We start from the raw sequence: 21,195 nt of genomic DNA, 5'->3' as shown, positions 1-21,195 counted from the left end.
CATCTGTGAAGTGAGTTTAGGATTGTTACCTACTGCACAGAGCAGCAATAAAGACTAAATGAAGCTGCATATAGAAAGCACTTAGAGTTGTGTTTAGGACATGATGATAGCCACTGCCATCGCCATTGTCATCATTGCTGTAAGTTAAGCGCGGTCCTCTATGCTTTAGTGGACAGCCAGTTACCTAGGTTGTACCCACTTAGGGGAAATCAAATGATCAGATAGACTCACGTGGCCTGACAGAAACCTTCTGCATCCCAAGTTATGATGGTGGGATTGAGAAGTATTTCTAAGTTAGAGTAGTTCTTTTTTTTTTCTCAGAAAAACAATTCTTGAGATGGGAAGGTGGCTCAGTGGTAGAGTGTTTGCCCTGGGTTCGATTCCTCAGCACCACATCAACAGAAAAGGCTGGAGGTGGCGCTGTGGCTAAGTGGTAGAATACTAGCCTTGAGCTGAAGAGCTGAGGGGACAGCGCCTAGGACCCATGACCGACAAAAATAAATAAATCTCAAGTTTATGCAGCCCAACTCTGTGACAGAACATGGCTTGGCTGGTTTCTGCTTTAAACATTTAATGCAGATGTTATTAAAGTCTCCAATGACCACAACGTTTCTCAGCAAAATGACTACAAGATATCTAACTTTTAGCAGTTGTGAAGTCCACAGGGAATACCATCTGATAAGGGAATAAACAAAAACTCTGTAAGTAATTAATCTAGTTGGCTTGCTATATGGGTTAACAGTGAACCCAATTGCTATTTGGAGAACATTTACTAGAAACACTACTTTTGGTTTTAGATTAGTTTTATTAGTTAAAGAAGCGTCTATAGCTACAGGAGGACTTTATCTTTCAGAATCAAGTCTCATTTCAGACAATAAAACTGTGCCATTAGTATACAAAAGGAAGTTTTCCTGGCTTCAACTTATCCAAGAGTAGTGGCTGGGTCATTAGGAAGAATTTTAATAGAAGAGGAAGCCACAATTCTCTTATCTCTCAGTTGTAGTAATATAAAGTAGAGCGTAGAGTGTTCCGGGAGCACTTTGGGTATACTAAGAAATATCAACCCAAGTCCACAAGAGCAGAAGTATACTTGGATTGCTTTCAATCTATTATGCTCTGATTTCAGATGATAAACCTACTTGACCGAGCTAGTTGACCTTGTATGTAATTTTGATGGACAAAGTTTAATTTAATCTCTCACCGTGAGGTGCAATAGGTTGAGGGCAGAGACAGCTAAGTTTTCATCAAAATCTATGCCCCTTCCTCTTCACAGATCAGACTCACTGGTAGTATGTAGATTTCTGTCTAGTTCTGGGTCTGGTTACCTGGAGCTCATCCTACTAGATGTGTTCAAATGACTAGGCCTAATGAGGAGAGCTGCTAATTTCCCTGTTGTGTAGGCTTTTTCAGAAGTGAATGGGGCTTCTCCATACTCCTCCTTGCCTATCTGCAGGCTGAATGAAGGATGTCTTGTGACCTGAGAGATGATGGAGCAACAAGATGGAAGAAGCTAGGACTCCCAAATCACCAATGGGGGAGGAACCATCCACCAGCCAGGGACACCTACACCAGACCCTGGCATGTCTGAGAAGTTTTATTGGGCAAAACACTGAATCCTTGGGTTTTGTTACAGTAACTATAATTACCATAACTTTAAGTAGGCTCTTACTTTCCAGAATCAGTTAGTAGATTTTAAAAACAAGTACTCTGCTTGAGACAAGTTAAGGAAGTTAAATACAGTACATCAAGGTAGAATCATCTTGAAAGGAAATGCTTTAAGTTTATTTTCTAAAGATCACTCTTGGAGACACTCTATATTTTTGTACATAAACCCTTATGTGGTTTGTTTAAAAAATAATTTTTGTACTATTCTCTTTTTCTAATTCATAAAAAGGGAATCTATCTCTTTACAAATAATGTTTATTGATCATTAACTGTCTGGGCTTGCTGTCTCGTCTTGAAATTTCCTTGCTTTGTTGGGTTTTGGGTAAGGCGTAGTTTTCTGTTATTTCTGGATATAGTCCAAGACAGTAAGAGACAAGCTTTGGGAATAGTTCTGGAATTTCCCAAGCCCTTTTATTTTTTGTAAAAGTAACCTAAATGAAGAAATCTTGTTGTTTCTCAGCCTAGAGGATTATGCCAAATTGATTGGATGGATATATTAATTCCAATGATGTCTAATAACATTTCTTCTTAAACCCAAGACAAGGAGGAACAATATTTTATTGAAGTACAAGGAGAATGAGATTAGAATTTAAAATTATTCCAGGTTTTTCTGGTATGGCCCTGTCTAATGAACTTCAGAAACTAAATATAATGAGAGAATTTAAAAAATATATCAGCCATAGAGGGATGGGTTAGCTGCCCTTCTAGTGTGAGTGGGACTCTCCAGACTTGTATGATGTAAGAATTGGGCTGCTTACCTCACATCAGGCTCTGCGGTGGCAGCATGTAGTGGCAGACGGCCATTTTTGTCTGGGATGTTGTGCTTGGCACCATTTCTGAGAAGACTCACACAGCCCTCAAGCCAACCCTGAAATGCAGGAGCGACCGCATAGTTATATTACACAAACTCATATAACATAGGTCAACACGTTTTTTTTCTTTCTCCCCCCGCCCTCCTTTCTTTGGTTTGGCTAAAGGTGTGTTTGATTTGAGTTGAAGTTGTTAAGGACCATAGCTCCAACTCAGGGACTTTAACCAAGAGCTGAAGGGTGCTTACAGTGCAATTTTCCACTTTTTTCTTTACACTATAAAATGTAGATTGATCATATACTCTCCCTTGCCTCCATTTCCCATTTCACTCACTAGTACTCTACTCACATGGTTAGACTGCCAAAGGCAGTATGTTGGTAGGGTGAGTGAGCAGTCCTGGCTTGTGGTCTATGGTCATACTTCAAATCATGCTACTTAATCATCTGACTTGGATGGGCTAATTCTAAAAACTGGACTTCTATGCCATTTCTGAATTCTTGCTTTTATTCTTAGCCTCAGTATTCTCAGTGTCTCTGTCTAATAAATAGACTGGTTCTCTAGTCCAAGTCATTTTCTAGTAACCACAAGGATGGCATTTTCCTTACTCTACTCAGTTCTACTAACAGTGCCTAGATATATAACCCAATCCCTGCTCCCATGGCTGGGTCTTCTACGCTAATAGCCCAGATCTGTAACTACGTGGGCATCACCAGCATCCTTCAAGGTCCCCCACTACTACATTTGACTCACTGATGAATTCCCCAGGAAACAGTGTGAACTCCTTGGTACTCACTGATTGTGCCGATTGAGACCAGATATTACTACATCCCATGCTAATCCCTCTCTTTGGCCAACACTTACAACTGAGTCATTTCCCCAGTCGCTCTCCAATTTCAGAGAGTAGGAGTAGTGAGTCTCTCCCTCTGCATTCCACACTGTTTAAAGTGGCTCAACCATACCGGTAAGCAAGTTGGTCCCCATGTTGAGAGCGAGGCCTCCTACATTCATTTAGAAGCCTTGGACTATTCACTCAATTATAAGGAGACAATAAATAGGTGAATCTGGGAGGGTGCCAGTGGCTCCAGCCTATAGGAGTTGAAAATCTGAGGATCCTGGTTCAAAGTCAGCCCAGGCAGACAAATCCCACAGGCATTCATCTCCAAGTAACCAGCAAAAAGCCAGAAGTGGAGGTATGCTCAAGTGGTAGAATATCAGTCCTGAGCAGAACAGCCAAGTGAGAACATGAAGCCCTGAATTAAAGTTCTAGTACTAGCACAAAAAAAAAAAAGAAAAAAAGAAAAAGGTGAAACTATTATAAAGAATATCTTCTCTTTGGTTGGAAGTAGGCTTCCTGCCTTCCTCCACTCAAGTACAATTATTCCTCAAATTTCCCCAATAATAGAAGAAAGATGACTGAATATGTCCCCTAAATATGACAATGGAAGCATTAAAGCTGTTAAAAATGCTTAAAGAAGGGGCTAGATAGATGGCTCAAGTGGTAGAGCACTAACCTTGAGCTAAAGAGCTGAGGGACAGTACCCAGGCCCTGAGTTCAGGCCCCACAACCAACAAAAAAAATGCTTAAAGGAGGAAGAGAATACTAAAAAAAGAATCTTTTAGTTTTGAAGCCTGGAAAATAAATAATCTGTAAATCAAAGCACAACAAAATTCATGGACCATAATGTTGAATATGGTTCTAGATACTTGATCAAGTAGAAGCAAACATTTTTCAGACATTATCAGTGTTGACTCATATTTCACTAATGTATAAATCTGGTTTTAGTTACTAATGTGAAAGTCATCAAGTTCTCTAGCTAAGAGGAGAAAATATGACCAAAAGACCCAAAGGAAAGTTAGCGTGGACAAATTTTAGCGTTGCTCAAGATTTATAGTTTTTGAAAAGCAGATCTTTTGGCAAGAGAAGGCTTCAAACATTCTACAAATCATTTTGCAACATTTCCTGGAACTCTGTGTGAGCATGTGGTTTTCTTTCTTCAGAAAAAAAATTTCAATCATTGAAGACAGATAAAACCATTATTACCATTCAGATTCAACAAATGAGTTTGGTATCTACTACATGCTGACTGATTCCATATACATTTCTCTTTCTGTTATAATACACGTAGGTTATGATTTTACTGTACTTTAAAGAGGAAGAAAAAGTTGTTGGGTATGGTGATGCATGCCTGTAATCCAAGCTACTGGGGAGATAGCAGCAGGAGGACTACCTCTCAAGTTGTCCCAGATGAATGTGTGAGACAGTTTCTCTAAAGCAAACTAATAGCCAAGGCCTGACTGAGGGCACGGCTCAAGTGTTGGAGTGCTTGACCTACAAGTGTGGGACCCTGAATCCAATCTCCTATACTAAAAAAGAAAAAAGGTACAGTGAATTGATTTTCCCCAGGTCACATCATCTGTGCTGTTTATCTGTGTATTGATTGAGACTTAATTTTTAGCTGCCTCTTTTGCCAACATTCTCTTTAATACCAGAACCCAAGCACTGTAAACAAAAAGCTTCACAGTTCAACCTGTGAGATATATATCTTCCCAGGAACCTTGGTAGAGCCAGGGAGTTGTTCTGCCTTGGGGAATCATACCAGGCCTGGCATAGTTAAGAAGATGCTCTTTCTTCCCCTGCCCTGGTGTCCTGAAACACATGTCCCTAGAAAGAGTTGGCTACAAAGTCGCCATCTTTGTAAGCCCCAAGGTCCCCTCATAATTCACTAAAGACCAGAGAAGTTTCTCTTCCTAGTCCCTTGCATAGGGTCCAGCCAAAGAAATGTTGAATTTTAGAATTTTGGAAGAGGCACGGTTTTCTGTTAACATATTCTGAAAGTGGCCATTTAACTTTAGATTCACTTCTATCCTTTCACTCTATCCTTGATCCAATTGTTTTCTACATGTCTATAGCAAGAGCAGTTGTTAGACCTTGTGTTATCATGGAAGAGATGGAGAGGACCATCATAGTCTCTCTGAGATAGGAATTTCTCAGCTAGAGCAACGGTCTCCAAACTGAGTAGACACAGAAGTTGCCAAAGAAGTTGGTTTACCTGACAGACTCCATCCCAGAGCATCTATCCCACTAGAGAGAGGTCTAACATGGCCTCCCAGGAGCCTGCATTGAAAACAAGCCTCCAACTGATATCAGCACCAGAGATCTGTGGGACACATTGAAAGGCTCTGCCCAGATTTGTTTGTAAGTCTTAGAGGAACTATGCACACTAATGAAAAGTGAAAACCTAGATTCTGAAGAAAAATCTCTGTGAGAATTGGACAATGCATCGTTGCAATCCAGATGGAGGCAGGAAGAGGTAGTGTGGTTGGGGGTGGGGGTGGGGAAATGTGTTACTCTTCCTCTGAAGATGGAACCAATAGATCATCACAACAGAAGGAGAACTCTGCAAAGTCAGTCAGGCCTGATTCCACTGAAGGTACAGGGCCCTTCAGCAGGGCTGGTCTGGGGGCGAATCCAACATCATCAATGGATAGTCTTAGCAATGCAAAGACAGCAAGTTCAAAAAGATGGTGGTCAAGGGAAAGACCCCTGGGGTAACTTGATACAGAGGAAGAATGAAGCCTGAGTGAGGTGGTTAGAAATTGTTGAACACAAGCTCGAAGCAGCCCTTTTAGGAAGATCACTGGGAAGATTTGAAATGCGTAGGATTGGGGATTTTTGTTGAGTCTTCACCAAGACCACTTTATGGTAGGGGAAGGCTGAACTGAAATCTGGAACAGGACTGGCATTATAAATTCCGACTGGAGACTAAGAACTGAGTTCGGCTACCTCCAAGAATCTGGTATTTCCTTTCCTCCATACTCCCTTCACCCATCCTTCTCACTTCCCAGCACTTCTTATAGTCCTCAGCCTGGAGCTTCCACTCAACCAATCTAATGCCACAGCTGTTAACCGGAACTTCAAAGAGTTACATTTTCTCAGGGTTATTTTATAGAATAAATTTTTACAAACATCAAGTGTCGAGAGTTTCAAGGGAAATTCTGGTGTTAAGATAGAAAAAAAAATTCTGTAATGGTGCTATCACATCTAACTTCACTTGTGGAGGATACCAGAATGACTTAACTCCACAAAGCCAAGTGTAAGTGGTAATATAAATTGTGCAGATGATTGGAGTAAAGTTTGAAGTTTGAGTCTCCTAGCTAGCTACATTTGTCCAAGGATGCCCAAAGGACACCTTTAGCACCACACTCTGTAGCCCCCTTCACAGACACACGCTGGTACCAGGTAGGTTGCCAGGCATAAACTTGTGCGACCATATGCATCCTGTGTGTTAATATTGGCTCCCATCTTCAACAGCAGCTTCACTGTGTCCACTTGACGTCCAGAAACTGCATGCATTAAGGGTGTACATCCTGGAACGAGAAATATCAACAGCCTTTAAACATGTTTGACTTGGGAAATTCATGAGCAGACTTCATTTGCCTGTTGATTTATTTTGCTTTTTGCAGCATAAACACAGCTGTTGAATTGTGAACTGTGTAGTACTCAAGAGAGGTGAAGACAATTGTTACTTCATTTACACAAATGATGTGTTCTTTTTCTGGCATTTCTTTAATCCCCTATAATTTTGCAATAGTTGGTTGGTGGAAATATTTGGGGCCAAGGATTGTTTTTTTAAAAAATTATTGCCTTGGGGATCTGTATAATTTGGGACCTAATGGGCAGGTTTATGGTGATTTGGTTTCAACAGGCTGAAACTGGAAGGGCCTTTGGAAAGCAACTCTAGCCAGGCAGACGGGCTTAGCATGCTTTTATTGGAGGTGGTACGTGATAAGCTAGGTGATAGCCTAGACAAAGGAGCACAGAGTTTTACTAAATGAGCCATCTGTCCTAAGCACTCGTTTTCAGGATCAGTATAGGCCAAGCCATCTGTTTTTGTTCAATTTAGGTTTTGTGGCACTGGAATTTGAACTTGGTCTTTGCACTTGATAGGCAGGTACTCTCACCACTGAGCCACATCTCCAGGTCACCATTTATTTTTGCCTTGTTATTTTATTTTTATGTTTAATATTCGTGCAAAGGAGTTGCCATTTAACAAAGTAGAATCTGAATATAATGAACCTTTTTTTAGACAACGAATACAACCCTAATTTAAAAAACTATTTTAAGTAGTTGTATAAAGGAGTTGCCATTCAACAAAGCAGTTTACAAGTATAATGTGTCTTGGTCAATGTTACTCCTTTGAACATTCTCACCCTTTCTTCCCAACCCAGCATTTAAATTTCTTATTGTTATTGCAAAGGTGATATACAGAAGAATTGCAGCTATATAAGTCAGAAAAAGAGTACATTTCTTTCTGGACAATGTATCACCCCTTCCCTCACCCAGCATTTGGTTTTTAAATGTATTTTTTCCTGAATAAATATAGAGTTACACATTTTGATTAACTTTGCAGAGCTTTTGGAACAGGTCAGTTCAGGGTTTTAGAATCCAAGTTGTTCACCTTTCTTCAGGAAAAGAAACAAAACCTCAAGCACAACCTCTTGCCCAGCTCTGACTTATTTAGATGTCTTTTGCCTGGACATTTATGTTGACATTGAGATTCTTGGATGAACTGCAAACGATGATTCGCAGAGATCTCTAAAAATGCATAGATCTCAATGTCTCTCCAAATCTCTCCCTTTTAAGACATTTTCAGGTGTCTCTGCTTGGTAAAAGAAGCAATGAAATGTTATGTCTTTGAACAGCAACAAAGTTTCCTCTCTTTTCCCTCTCCTTCTCCTTCTCCTTCCTATTTTTCTTCCTTTCAAAAGTGATACTTATTACCATTGGGGTGGGGGTGGAGGAAGGCATGCTGAATAAGACAATTCTGAAAGCAATTTGCAAATCTAAAATATTCAGTCCATAAACAAATGAAATTTTAGGTATTATTTTCAAGGAATTACATGCTCTAACTAATTTGCATCTGTCTTGAGATAGCTTATCTTTAAATTTTTCTGAGAACAACCCTCTGACTCACCACTGTAAACTAACTCTCTGAGTTATGATCTCTCATCATCCTCAAATTTTCTTTATTAACTCTTTTAACAAAGATCATGGTTTGAAGCCAGCCTGGTCAGGAAAGTGTGTGAGATTCTTATCTTCAATTAACCAACAAAAGTCCAGAATAAATGGAACTGTGTCTCAACTGGTAGAGTGCTAGCCTTGAGTGAAAAAACTCAGGGACAAGACCCAGGCCATGAGTTCAAACCTCAGTACTGCCACATACAAAAAAATGTGTTTCTACAAAAATGATCAAAATTAAGAGATGATACTGTTCAAAAAGAAATGTACTAATTACCTGACTTACGTAACTGCAACCCCTCTGTACATCACCTTTATAATAACAATAAAAAGCAATCAAACTTTTTGGGTGACATAAAAGAACTAACCAGAAGAATCAGCCCATTTAATCTAAATTGTTAAATTTATGTGTAAAGTTGTCTCTTGTATTTCTTCATTATCTGTTAGACACCTATAGAGTCTGTAGTGATATTTTTAATGTTCATTTTAATAATGGAAATGTGCTTTCTTCCACATTTTTCTTCATCAGTATCACGAGAGGCTTGTCAACTTCATTGATCTTTTCATTGAATCAATTTCTTGTTTCACTGATTCTTTTTCTATTACTTTTACATTTTCAATCTAATCTTTCCTCTATTATTTTGTTTCCTTTGGCTTTCTTTCAGTTTATTTGGCTCTTTGTCTAAGCTCTTAAGGTAAAAACTTAGATTAGTGATTGAAGTTTTCCCTCCTTCCTAAAGTGTAAATTTAGTGCTAAAATCTCCCTCCCCCCACATAGCATTGCTTTAATATTGACATTTATTGATTATCCTTTGTCATTTAATTTGAGATTTTCCTGTTTCTCAATATGATACATGACTTATTTAAATTTGGACAGGTCCTGGAGTACTAATATACTTTGGCCATTGCCACAGAGATATTAGACACAAATTCAAAGAAACTGACTTCATATAAGATGTGATGTAAAAGATTTTGAAGCTCGGTGTCTAACATTATATAAAGAAATAGTGAGGTATCTGCACAGGCAAGATACCTCCAGTACTAAAGTGACCAGTCAGAAATCATTTTAATAATATTACTTATCTCAAAAAAAATAAGAGCAAGGAGTGAATTTGAAATACATAAATGAATAGCTCACCTTCACTGTCACAGCATTCCAGGATGGAGGGGTCTTCCCGAATCACTGCAGTCAGAGCATTGACATCTCCGTTAGACGCTGCCTGGTACACCATGGTCAGGTCAACATCTTCAGCTGAGTCACCTCCATGAATCAAACAGGTACACTGTTAGAGTGTGGAGTGAATTCACTCATTGAATAACATCCCAGGTGTCACCCACACAAATGATTCATTCAACCTTTCTGAAGAAAGCAAGCAGAGTTTTGAGTCATCCTTATCGAACCCTCGCTCACCACCTCAGCAGAGAGGTGGACCATTGTGGACCATTCGTAACAGCAGCCTGCGCCAGAAAGGAGCCGACAATTAGATATCCTTTTAGATTTTATGACTTCTACGCATTCTGGTTTCCAAAATTACTAAGACCACAGAAGGAAGTGGGGTCTTCATTTTGGTTCTGAGCTTCTCTTTTTGATCTGAAACATGTCGCTTGTCTTCTCATGCTTTAGCTTAGCCTTCTTTGAAAGACGCATTGTGATTCACACTCCAGAAACACTCAGCACCCTTGCCTGTCCTGCTGGGTACTCTGAGGGTTGACCCTTGCTGACTGTATCCTTAGATTCTCCTACCCACTTGCATGTCCATGGGAAGCAGACTGGGGACTGAGGGAAACAGATGGGGGCCATTTTCACATCCCCAGCATAGTACTGAGCGGTAGCTTCCTTCCTTCTTTTACGAGTTCTTCCTTCGCAGAGCCAACTCTCTCTTCCCATTCTCCTTCAGCTGTCAGCTGGACAACAGCTTTCTCCTGGTGTTCATCTGTGGTGATAGTTCTTAGAACCTAGTTTGTCTTTGTATGCTGTTCTTTCTTGAAGGCCCCTTTGTTTTAAGAGTTCATGAAATGGCATTTCATTTGAATTTGGTAGCCATTTGTATGCTTGTGAACTTTTGTGCACAACTGATTTCACTAATAATATTGGCAAAGGTGATGAAGGTGTGGCAGGTAGGAGGAGCATAAGAAAGCTGAGAAGCAAGTTCCTCAAGAGAAATGCCCTGCTGAGAGGTGGTGTTGATCTCCTTTACTTACTCAAATTTCCTAGATATAGTTTTCCCCTAAACATAACCACTATTCTGGGAAAACCTATGTAAGTTTTGTTTTAAGTTGTACTTTTCTACTAATATGATTATGCTAAAGATATTTTTCAGATCTTTTGGATCCTTAGTTGGCGAGAGTCCAAACCTTTGGGTTAGTCTCAATATTTTTTTAAGATATCACTAATGGTTTTAAACCAGTTAGCCTATAGCAGGAAGTAGTTGTTATTGAAATGAATTACTTTACAACAACACCATTTTGTAAAGTAAGTGGTTGGTTCCTAATTTGTCCATAGTACTTTTTTCTTTAAAGAAGACTCAGCTGCACACTTACATGGAGACTGGAAGTGGTATCCAGAGTAAATGTACTTGTGTGTTAAGTTTGGAGTCCCTGGAACCAGACAACTTAGGTACAGGTTCTGTCTGCTTGTACTGCCCAGTTGTGTGAGTGTGGGTCAGTTATCCTTTCTAGGCCTTGATGATGGTGATGATGGTCACTCATATGGTTATTGTATGGAAAAATGAATTAAATATAAATTCTTCATGCTCTTGGAACATAATCTGGTGCTTTGTAAACATTGTTTATACTTTGCTACTACTAATACTATTTTTTTTTAAAAAACTAAGCTTTTTTAGATAGCATTAAATGTGTGGGGCATTTAGGGAAAAAAAGGCCTCTTGATGATGATTAACAAAGAATCAGTAACTTGTCCAGAATATTATCCATTTAAAACCTTCCCAGGCATCTACCCATCTTACTTGCGTATAAGCAACAAAACCCAGACTTAAGGACAAAGAAAGGCCTCTTATCTCATTATAGGTGCATAACTGAAGATGCTGGTTTTATTACCTTGAGAACAAGATTCTAGGGGAGTGCCAAGGAACAGCCAAAGGTGACAACATTGGGTATATCATTGAAAGTAAGGAGGCCAGGTCTGGCCAGCGCCATATTGGCCACATGGTAATGGGCGTGCCTGGACCCCTGGAAGCAGGGGCAGGCACTTGGCTGATAGGTTACTGAATCTGTCAGTCCAGTGCCTGGGACTGGGAATTTTCTGAGGATCTGCCCCCTGTGCCAACCTATTTAGGCCCGGACCAGCCTAGCCACCAGGACTCCATGCCACGTGTGTCCCCGTGATAGTGTCCTGAGTCCTGCCTCCTGGCTCATCTTCAATCGTCATGGAGTCCCAATTCAGCTCTCCATTGAAGTTGAATTGGCATGTTGGTATTGTTTTTGTTATTTCTTTCCTCTTTAGCATATTTCCTGGCTATGTGTATTTTGCATGCTGCAAGCCTTTGTAACAACTGGTGGTCTGTAGCCTATTAACTGTATAATAAAGACTCCAATATTCTATAATTTAAAATGTGGCTTCTGGGATGATTTACCTTACAACAATATAATGTGTATACATAACATATACAAATGTACTTAAACCTGTTCATGATGGAGTAAAATAAAATAAGTACACACATCGTCAAGAAAACAAACAACAAATGCTGACAAAGATGTGGGGGAAAATGAACCTTATACACTGTTGGTGGGAATATAAACTTCTAGCAACTATGGAAATCATTATAGAGGTTTCACAACAACAACAACAAAAACCTAAAGTAAAAATAGAACCACTACGGTATTTCTATAATATTTGAGGCATATACCTGAAAGAATGTCATGTCAACATATAATATAGACATACTTGCATATCCATATTTAGTGCAGTACCACATATATATATATATGTATATATATATCATAATAGACAATTACAGAATCAGATTAAGTGCTACCAACCAATGAATGGATATATATATGTATCATATATATATATATATATACATGATGTAATTTTTATTCAGCAATAAAGAAGAATGAAATTATGTCATTTTCAAGAAAATGGAAGGAATGGAAGAATATGTTAACAGAAATAAGCCAGACTCAGAAAAACAAATACTGCCTGTTTTCTTTCAAATATGCAGTCTAGATATTTAAAGAAAGATATGGAAAGAGAAAGAGGATTTCTTGGGAAGAGAAAAGGGACCAGAAGAAGGGGAAAGATAAATGTGGATAATGGCAAGGTGAATACAATCCAAATATGAAAATGTTACAACAAAAGTCATTACTTTATACAATAAAAAAATAAAACTAGAGTTGGGTGTGGTGGCTTACCCTCATAACTTTAGAAGCAGAGATTAGGAGGATCATGGTTCAATGTATATCTAGGTAAATAAAAGTTGGTAAATCCTTCTTGTCTCAACCAATAAGCCAAGTATGGTGGTGTGGATTTACGATCCCAGATATAAGGGAGGTATATGGAGTGGGGGTGGTCTGAGGCCAGCTGCAGGCAATAATATGACACTCTATCTGAAACATAACTAATGTTGTAAGCAGAGGGCATGGATCAAGTGGTACTATGCCTCCTTAGCAAAGTGTGAAGCTATAAGTTCAAACCCAAGTATCATTTTAAAAATACCTAAACTTAAAAATGGTTTTTAAAAATAAAATCTAAAGACTTGAAAATAAAAGTCAACATGTTCATCTCACAGTGAAGCTGCATTATCTGAAAAACAATTAGAATTCACAAAACATTTTGCCAGAATGATTTCAATATTTAACAGGAAGCGAAATATCTTGGCTGATACAACACTCACTTTAACCTATTCTTTCTGTTGCCCCAGCTCCTCTTGCCCAGCTCTAACTCTATTATTCTCTAAGGACCACTTCGGTTCCACATTCAGCCCACAGGCTGAGTCAGTGCATTGACTACATCCTGATCAGGGGGAGGAACGTGGCCTAGACCACTTGGCATTGACATTATCCTAGCCTCAGAGACTGATTCATGAATGTGACCCAATTAGAGTGTGAAAAACAAACACACTTTGGCTAGAATAGTTGGGAACAATGCTTTTACCTTATTCTGCCAACTGTGGACCTGAGAGCTTGGTGACACCTTATGGGTGGAGAACCTGTCTAAGAAGAATGAAGACAAAGCCAGGAGAAGGGCAGAGCTGGGTCAAGAGAAGGAAATAGTTGAGACCTGGTGATGTCATTTAAACTAAATCAAGGCACACCTTAAGCCAGCAACATCTCTGGAATATTTACATGTGCCAGTAAGTTACTTTTTTGCTTAAGCCAGTTTGCATGGTATTGTGTGAATAACTTTGATCTTAGTTTCAGTCATTGGAAGCCACCCTGAGGCTTGGGCCTGGGAACACAAACCAGGGTATTTATGAACCTGTCCATCCCACAAGTTGTAGGATCCCTGTAGCCAACAGCAGTTCTCCATACACAAAGTAGGGAGCCATTTTAGTGAAAGCAGCCCAGAAATATGCAACCAACCCTTCCATAAGAGACTTCATATCTCAGCAGTTCTGGGATCAATCCTAGTGCTTTGTGTACTGGGAAAATGTTTGGCTACCAAAGTATATTTTTATCCTCTATCCAGTGGTGAGAAGCAACAACTCAGCCTTGGTACTATGTTTTCTGTATGATTAATGAGACTATTTCAACAGAAAGAACAAGTGATTAAAACTTTCAGTCAATGATTTGGCTTAAGATGTATAATTTCCAATATATATAGAAGGACAAGTAATATGTCTCCTCCAAAAGTTAATTAAGTCCACAATACAAGACTTGCAGAGTAGAGTTAAATTTCAGACAATGAACTCAAAAGAACAATGATAATATGAGGCCCTTGTCTGATGCATAGCTAGTAAAAATCTTCTCCAATTCTGTGGGTTTTTTTTTCTTGCTAGCTATGTCCTCTGCATGCAGAAACTCCTCAGTTTGATGCAAACCTATTTATCCAGTCTTTCTTTGATTGGTTGTGATTCTGAATCTTTAATTAGGAAGTTTCGACACATGTGTTTCCCCTACCCCTTCTTGTAGTATTTTCATGATATCTGGCCTTATGTTGAGGTCTTTGTTCCATTTGTAATTGATTCTGGTGCAGGGTGATATAAGGATCTAGCTTCAGTTTCCTGCATGTGTAGAGCTAACTCTGCCAGCACCATTTATTGAAGAGGCTTTCTTCCATCCTCTGTTTTTGGCCCCCTTACCAAAGATTAGGTGGCTAAAAGTCTGTGGGTTCATTTCTGGGTCTTCTATTCTATTCTATTCTATTCTATTCTATTCTATTCTATTCTATTCTATTCTATTCTATTCTATTCTATTCTATTCTATTCTATTCTATTCTATTCTATTCTATTCTATTGGTTTCATGCTTCCATCTGAAAGAATGATATTTCACCATTAGTAAGGAATAGATGAGATATACAAATCGTTATGTCAAAAAACGAACTTTACAACTTTGTCGAGGGGGAGGGTAAGGATGGGGGGGGGGAGATGGGAAGGGATGGGAAGGGGAAACAAAGGAGGAGGCAACAATACTTGATAAGAAATGTATTCATTATCTTGCCCATGTAATTGTAGCCCCTCTGTACAGCATTTTCACAATTAAAAAAAAAAGGAATAGAAAAACGTTGAAAAAATTATATTAAGCTAAGTAAGCCAGATTCAAGAAACATAGGTTCATGGTTTCTCTCATTTATAATGATTAGAATGTGCTTATGAATCTACAAATAAGCACAATGGATGGTAAAATGCAAAAAAATTATTCTTGGTCATGACAAATTAACAGGACTGTAAACATTCACACAGTAAGACCAAAGGAGGATATTCTTAGGAGAGGATCACAAAGGCTCAATAGCCATGTGCATATGATCATATGAAATGATGGTTATCTAAATGAACTCCAAGAAAGGGAAACAAGAGGCTTTTTTGTTATTTTGCTTTTTTTTCTCTTTGTCACTGCTTTTGACTTCTATATCCTTTTGTCTTATATGTAAGTTTATCTGATTTGGGGAGGGTCAGGGAGATCACAAAAATGGTAGGATAAAGGGTGAATGAAGCAGCAGCAGTGATACTCCCTAGACACTATGTTGAAAATGAACTATATAACTTGTGTGGGAGGGAGTTGGGAGGAAAAAACTGGGAGAAAATGAGCAAAAAGGTGACACTGTTCAAAAAGAAATGATCTCATCACCTAATTTATAGAACTGTGATGTCTCTATACATCACCTTTACAATAAAAATAAATAAAAATGAAAAAGAGCAATGATAAAAATGAGCCACAAAAAATAGAGAAAAGATGTATAAGTGCCTGAATGAATCCAAAGAAGATACAAATAAACAGTTGAATGAACTCAAAGGGTCTTCAAATAAACAGCTGAATGAAATAAAGTGATGCAGTAACTAAGGAAGAATTCAATAAAGATATATTAATATATGTATAAATCAAATTGACATCCTGAAAATTGAAAGCTCAATAACTCACATGAAAAAACCCTCTGTCAATACTTAAGTCTAGAAGCCTGCTGATGTTTTTGTCTTCAGTGAAAATTTTATCCCTAAGAAAAGCAGGATTGGAATTTTTACCAAACAGATTGTGTTGGTGTAGTTTATTCTTAGATATATGAATATTCATGTAGCTCTGGGATTTTGAATTGGTGAATTCATAACATTTGGAAAAGCACGACATGTACCATATGATCTCAGTTACTTAAAAGGGATTGGTGTGTGTACATGAGAATCCAGTCATGTCCAACTGAACTGCTTGTGGCAATAATACTTTGTTCTTTGCTTATATAGGTTTTCTGTAATGTACATGTTAACTAAAGGTTATTTTTTTAACTGAAAAGAACTTAACTGAAAACCTTATTAATATAGCAGAAGAAAAAAGTTACAGATAAATTTCCTTGGTGAACATAGACACAAAAATTCTCAATAAAATATTTGTCAACTGAATTCAACAGTATATTAAAACAATCAAGTTGCTTTCTTTCTAGGGATGTGAGAATGGTTCAACATAAGCAAATGGGTAAATGTACAGCATATAAACAGAATAAAAGCCAAAAAGTTACATAGTCGTAGCAATAAATGCTGGAAAAGGTTTTGATAAAATTCAATATCATTTCATGATAAAAATCTCTAAATAAGGTAGAAAGAGAAGAAATATACCTCAATAAATAATAAAGGCCAAATATGACAGATCTATAGACAACATTATATTAAGTGGGAGAAAAACTGAAATCATGTTCTCTAAAGTCAGGAATGGTATCAGGATGTTCATTCTTACTATTCCTATTCAATTATAATGGTGGAATTCCTGTCCATACCATGAAAACAGAAAAAATAACAATGCATTAGAATAGATCCCAGAAGTAAACTCATACAAGTACAAGCATGTGGAATCTAGACCTAAAACTGCAATGATAACAATTGGACCTGAGTGTTAAAAGGGACATCATGTCTGTGTGTGGTGGGGGATGGTCAACAGAAGAGGGAAGGCTGGGGAAATAAGGGTACTGTGGGATAAAGGACTTTATAGTTTTATGTTTATGATTGGATCTTAGTTCCAGTTTTTGTTAATTTTATTTACTTATTTAATATTTTTATTGTAAAGATACAATACAAAGTGTTACAGTTACATGAGTAAGGTAATGAGTACATTTTCTATGGAGCATTGTTACTCACTCCTTTGTTTTACCCCTACTATCCCTTCTGTCCCTACCTTCCCAACTCCTCCCCCCTACATACCCCAAAGTTGTAAAGTTCGTTTTCAACATAGTGTCTTGTACGTCTAATTGTTACAATGGGTCAACCAATTTTGTTATTTCCCTTCCCCTTCCCAAATTAGGAAAATGTATATACACTGGAAATACAGTCTATATACATATATATATATATATATATACAAAAAATATGGTGACAACAGGGATTATACTATGGGGGAAGAACATACAAAAGAAACAAAATCACATAGTACATTAAAAACAACAGTGACAAAGAAAAAAAACACTTCTTATGTCCATATCTTGGGGTTCATTTTGCTTAGCATCATCTTATATGGTCATATGTACATAGCTTTTGACCTTTTCTGCTTGTCTGGTAATATTATCCTAGAAACATACTAGTTATTGCAAATAAGGGAAACCACGGAACCTATGTTTCTTTGGGTCTGGCTTCCTTCACTTAGTATAATTTTTTTCCAAGTCTTTCCATTTCCTAATGAATGGGGCAATGTCATTCTTTCTGATGGAGGCATAGAATTCCATTGTATATATAAATACCACATTTTCTTGATCTATTTGTCTACATCTGGGTTGGTTCCATTATCTTAGCTATGATGAATAATGCTGCAATAAACATAGTTGTGCTGGTAGCTTTTGTATGGCCTTGTTTGTGATCATTTGGGTAAATGTCCAAAAGTGGGATTGCTGGGTCATAGGGAAGTTCTGTGTGTAGTCTTTTGAGGAACCTCCATACTGCTTTCCAAAGTGGTTGAACAAGTTTACACTCCCACCAACAATGCAGTAGGGTTCCCTTTTGTGCACATCCCCTCCAGCATCTGTTGTTATTAGATTTCTTGATGATAGCCATTCTAACTGGGGTGAGATGAATTTCTTTTATGGCTAGAGAAGTTGAGCATTTCTTCATGTGTCTGTTGGCCATTCTTATTTCCTCTTTGGAAAAGTCTCTCCAAGTCTTTGGCTCACTTATTAATGGGGAAGTTGTTTCTTTAAGGATTTGTTGTTGGGGGATTTAATTTTTTGAGTTCTAAGTATATTTTAGATATGAGACCCTCGTCTGTTATATGGTTAGTGAAGATCTTCTCCCAATCCATGGGCTTTTTATTGATCTTGCTAGCTATGTCCTTTGCTATGCAGAAGTTCTGCAGTTTCATGCAATCCCATTTGTCCAACCTTTCTTTGATTTGTTGTGTTTCTGGGTCTTTATTAAGAAAACTTTGGCCTGTGCCAAGGAGCCCTAGAGTTTCTCCTATTCCTTCCTGTAATGTTTTCAGGATATCTGGTTTTACTTCGGAGTCTTTGATCCATTTGGAGTTGATTCTGGTGCATTGTGATATATATAAAGATCTGGCTTTAGTTTTCTACAGATGTTTAACCAATTTTGTCAGCACCATTTATTGAAGAGCCTGTCTTTCTTCCATTCTAATTTTTTAGCTCCCATATCAAAGATTAGGTGGCTATATGTCTGCGAGTTAATTTCTGGGTGCTTGGTTCTATTGCATTGATCCTCAGGTCTGTTTTTGTGCCAGTACCAAGCTGTTTTGATTACTATGGCTTTGTAGCAGAGTTTGAATTTTGGCACTCCAGCACTGTTCTTTCTGCTAAGAATTGCTTTTGCTATTCGGGGTCTCTTATTGTTCCACATGAATTTTTGGATTGCTTCTTCTATTTCACTGAAGAATGAGGTTGGGATATTGATAGGTATTGCATTGAATTTGTAGATAGCCTCTGCTATTGTCTTTTTTTTTTTCCTGTATTTTGATAGTCTGGCTGCATCCATGAATCTGGCTTCTAACTCTTTTTTTTTTTTTTTGCCAGTCATAGGGCCTGAACTCTGGGCCTGGGCACTGTCCCTCAGCAATTCACTCAAGGCTAGTGCTCTACCACTTGAGCCACAGCACCACTTCCAGCTTTTTCTGCTTATGTGGTGCTGAGGAATTGAACCCAGGGCAAGGCAAGCACTCTACCACTGAGCCACCTTCCCAGCCCAAAGATCCAAATGCCTTTTCTGCATCTATTGAGATAATCATGTGGTTCTTATTCTTGCTCTTGTTGATGTGATGAATTATATTAATTGATTTGCATATATTGAACCAGTTTGCATCCCCAAAATGAATCCTGTTTGATCATGGTATATGATTTTTTTGATGAGCTGTTTAAGTCGATTGGCCAAAGTTTTGTTGAGAAGTTTTACATCAATGTTCGTCAAAGAAATGGGTCATTAATTTTAAATATGGTGTAAGTTAAGGATCTAGTAGAAAGCTGGAGGAAAGCTTGGGTGGTATAGCACCAGCTATGAGCAAGAAAGCTGAGGCACACTAAGCTTAAATTCAGGACCCTGTATTGACATAAAAGAAAAGAAAATGTCTTCTTTTGGGCTGGATATGGTTCAAATGGTAGAGAACCTGCCTAGCAACTGTGAGGCCTTGAGTTCAATCCCTGGTACTGCAAAAACTAAGAAAAATAAATAAAAATAAGACAAAAACCCAGTTATGGTCCTTTCCATGTGGCTATTTTGTTGTTCAAATACTAGTATTAAAGATATAGGATTATTTCTGGACTCATTTTATGTGCCCATCATAATATTGTCCATTTTTATGTCAGTACCATGCTTTTTATTTGCTGTAGTTTTGTAGCAAGCTTTGAAATGAAAAATATGAGACTTACAACTTTGCCCCCTTTTTACATAAATTTGTCTTGGATATCTTGGGTAGGAGTCTCTTGAGATTTCACATAAATTTAGGATGGGCTTTTCCATTTCTGTAAAAACATCACTGGGATTGGTTGAAATTGAATCTGTAGTCTGCTTGGGTACTATTGGCATCATAGCAATATTAAGTCTTCTAATTCAGAATAGTTTTCATTCATTGGTATCTTCTTTAATTTCTTTCAACAATGTTTTTAGTATTCAGTGCACATGTATTTTGCCTCTTTGGTTAAGTTTAATTCTAAATAGTTGTTCTTTTTGTAAATAGAATAGATTTTGTAAGTAGAATTGTGTTTTCAAGAAATTTTTCTGCAAGCAATATTGTGGTTAAATTATTCTTTGAAATTTCAGCAGTTAGAGGTGGTAATGGGTGACTTACAGGGAGAAAGGTACTTGAATTGTTAGAGCGTTGTAAAAATAAAAATGTTCCAGGTCACCTCAAGAGGTAATGAGTTTCCTGTTGTTGAAGATGGCCAGTTTGGCCAGAAGACCATCCAGGAAATGTTTTTAGAGGGAATTCAGCCACAGAATGAAGGACAGGGAAGTGAAGCTCTGCAGAGCTGGGCAGAATGGCATTTAGAGTTCCTTTTAGCCCTGGGATAAGTTACTAAACCACAGAAGGATTAAGAGATAGGAAATGAAGGAATTTCCCAAGAGGTTGTGCAGAAACAACCAATGTAAACTGTGGTTAATGCAAACCACTGGGCCTTAGCTTAGAGTTTGTGCAAAGAATTTCTATAGGAATGAGAAAAGATGTTGTAGAAATAACAGGTACAAAAAGAAGAATGACTAATGATCTTTGTAAAATCCAAAATGGGAACAGGAATAACTTTCTTCCACTGAAGGTCACAAACCCACCTAACATATCCAAAAGAGGCACATAAATCCAAAACATATATATTTTTTCATCTTCGTTCGTTCGTTCGTTCCTTCCTTCCTTCCTTCCTTCCTTTTTTCCTTCCTATTGAAATTACCTAGAGGTCAACTCAACACTTGTCTTGTATAAGCTGTGACTTTTTTGTTGAAGGGTCAAGTAAATGTAATGGCAAATTGAGTACTGCAGTTTGGGGAGTTTAAATTTGATAGTTTAGGAGATTCGATTTATTCTATTTTGGGATCCTTGAGTGATTGAACCCATCTGAGTCACCATCAAGTCTGGGTTCATTCGAGGTGACTCTAAAGGCCTATGCAGATATTTG

General features: G+C 38.0%; 1 protein-coding gene across 1 annotated transcript in view; it reads right to left on the bottom strand.

Annotated features, from left to right (window-relative positions):
* Positions 1-21,195, bottom strand: part of Ankrd55 (ankyrin repeat domain 55) — an 82,374-nt gene that overhangs the window by 46,040 nt on the left and 15,139 nt on the right. Inside the window, exons 3-5 of the mRNA XM_042691122.1 lie at positions 9,633-9,755; positions 6,713-6,843; positions 2,424-2,533 (exon numbers count right to left, since the gene is read on the bottom strand). Coding sequence (XP_042547056.1) covers positions 2,424-2,533; positions 6,713-6,843; positions 9,633-9,755 — 364 coding nt within the window. The remainder of the gene's footprint in view (positions 1-2,423; positions 2,534-6,712; positions 6,844-9,632; positions 9,756-21,195) is intronic.

Source organism: Dipodomys spectabilis, unplaced genomic scaffold (assembly GCF_019054845.1).
Source record: "Dipodomys spectabilis isolate Male_0828 unplaced genomic scaffold, ASM1905484v1 ptg000140l, whole genome shotgun sequence".
Taxonomy (NCBI): domain Eukaryota; kingdom Metazoa; phylum Chordata; class Mammalia; order Rodentia; family Heteromyidae; genus Dipodomys; species Dipodomys spectabilis.
This window is presented reverse-complemented; position numbering and strand designations above follow the sequence as displayed.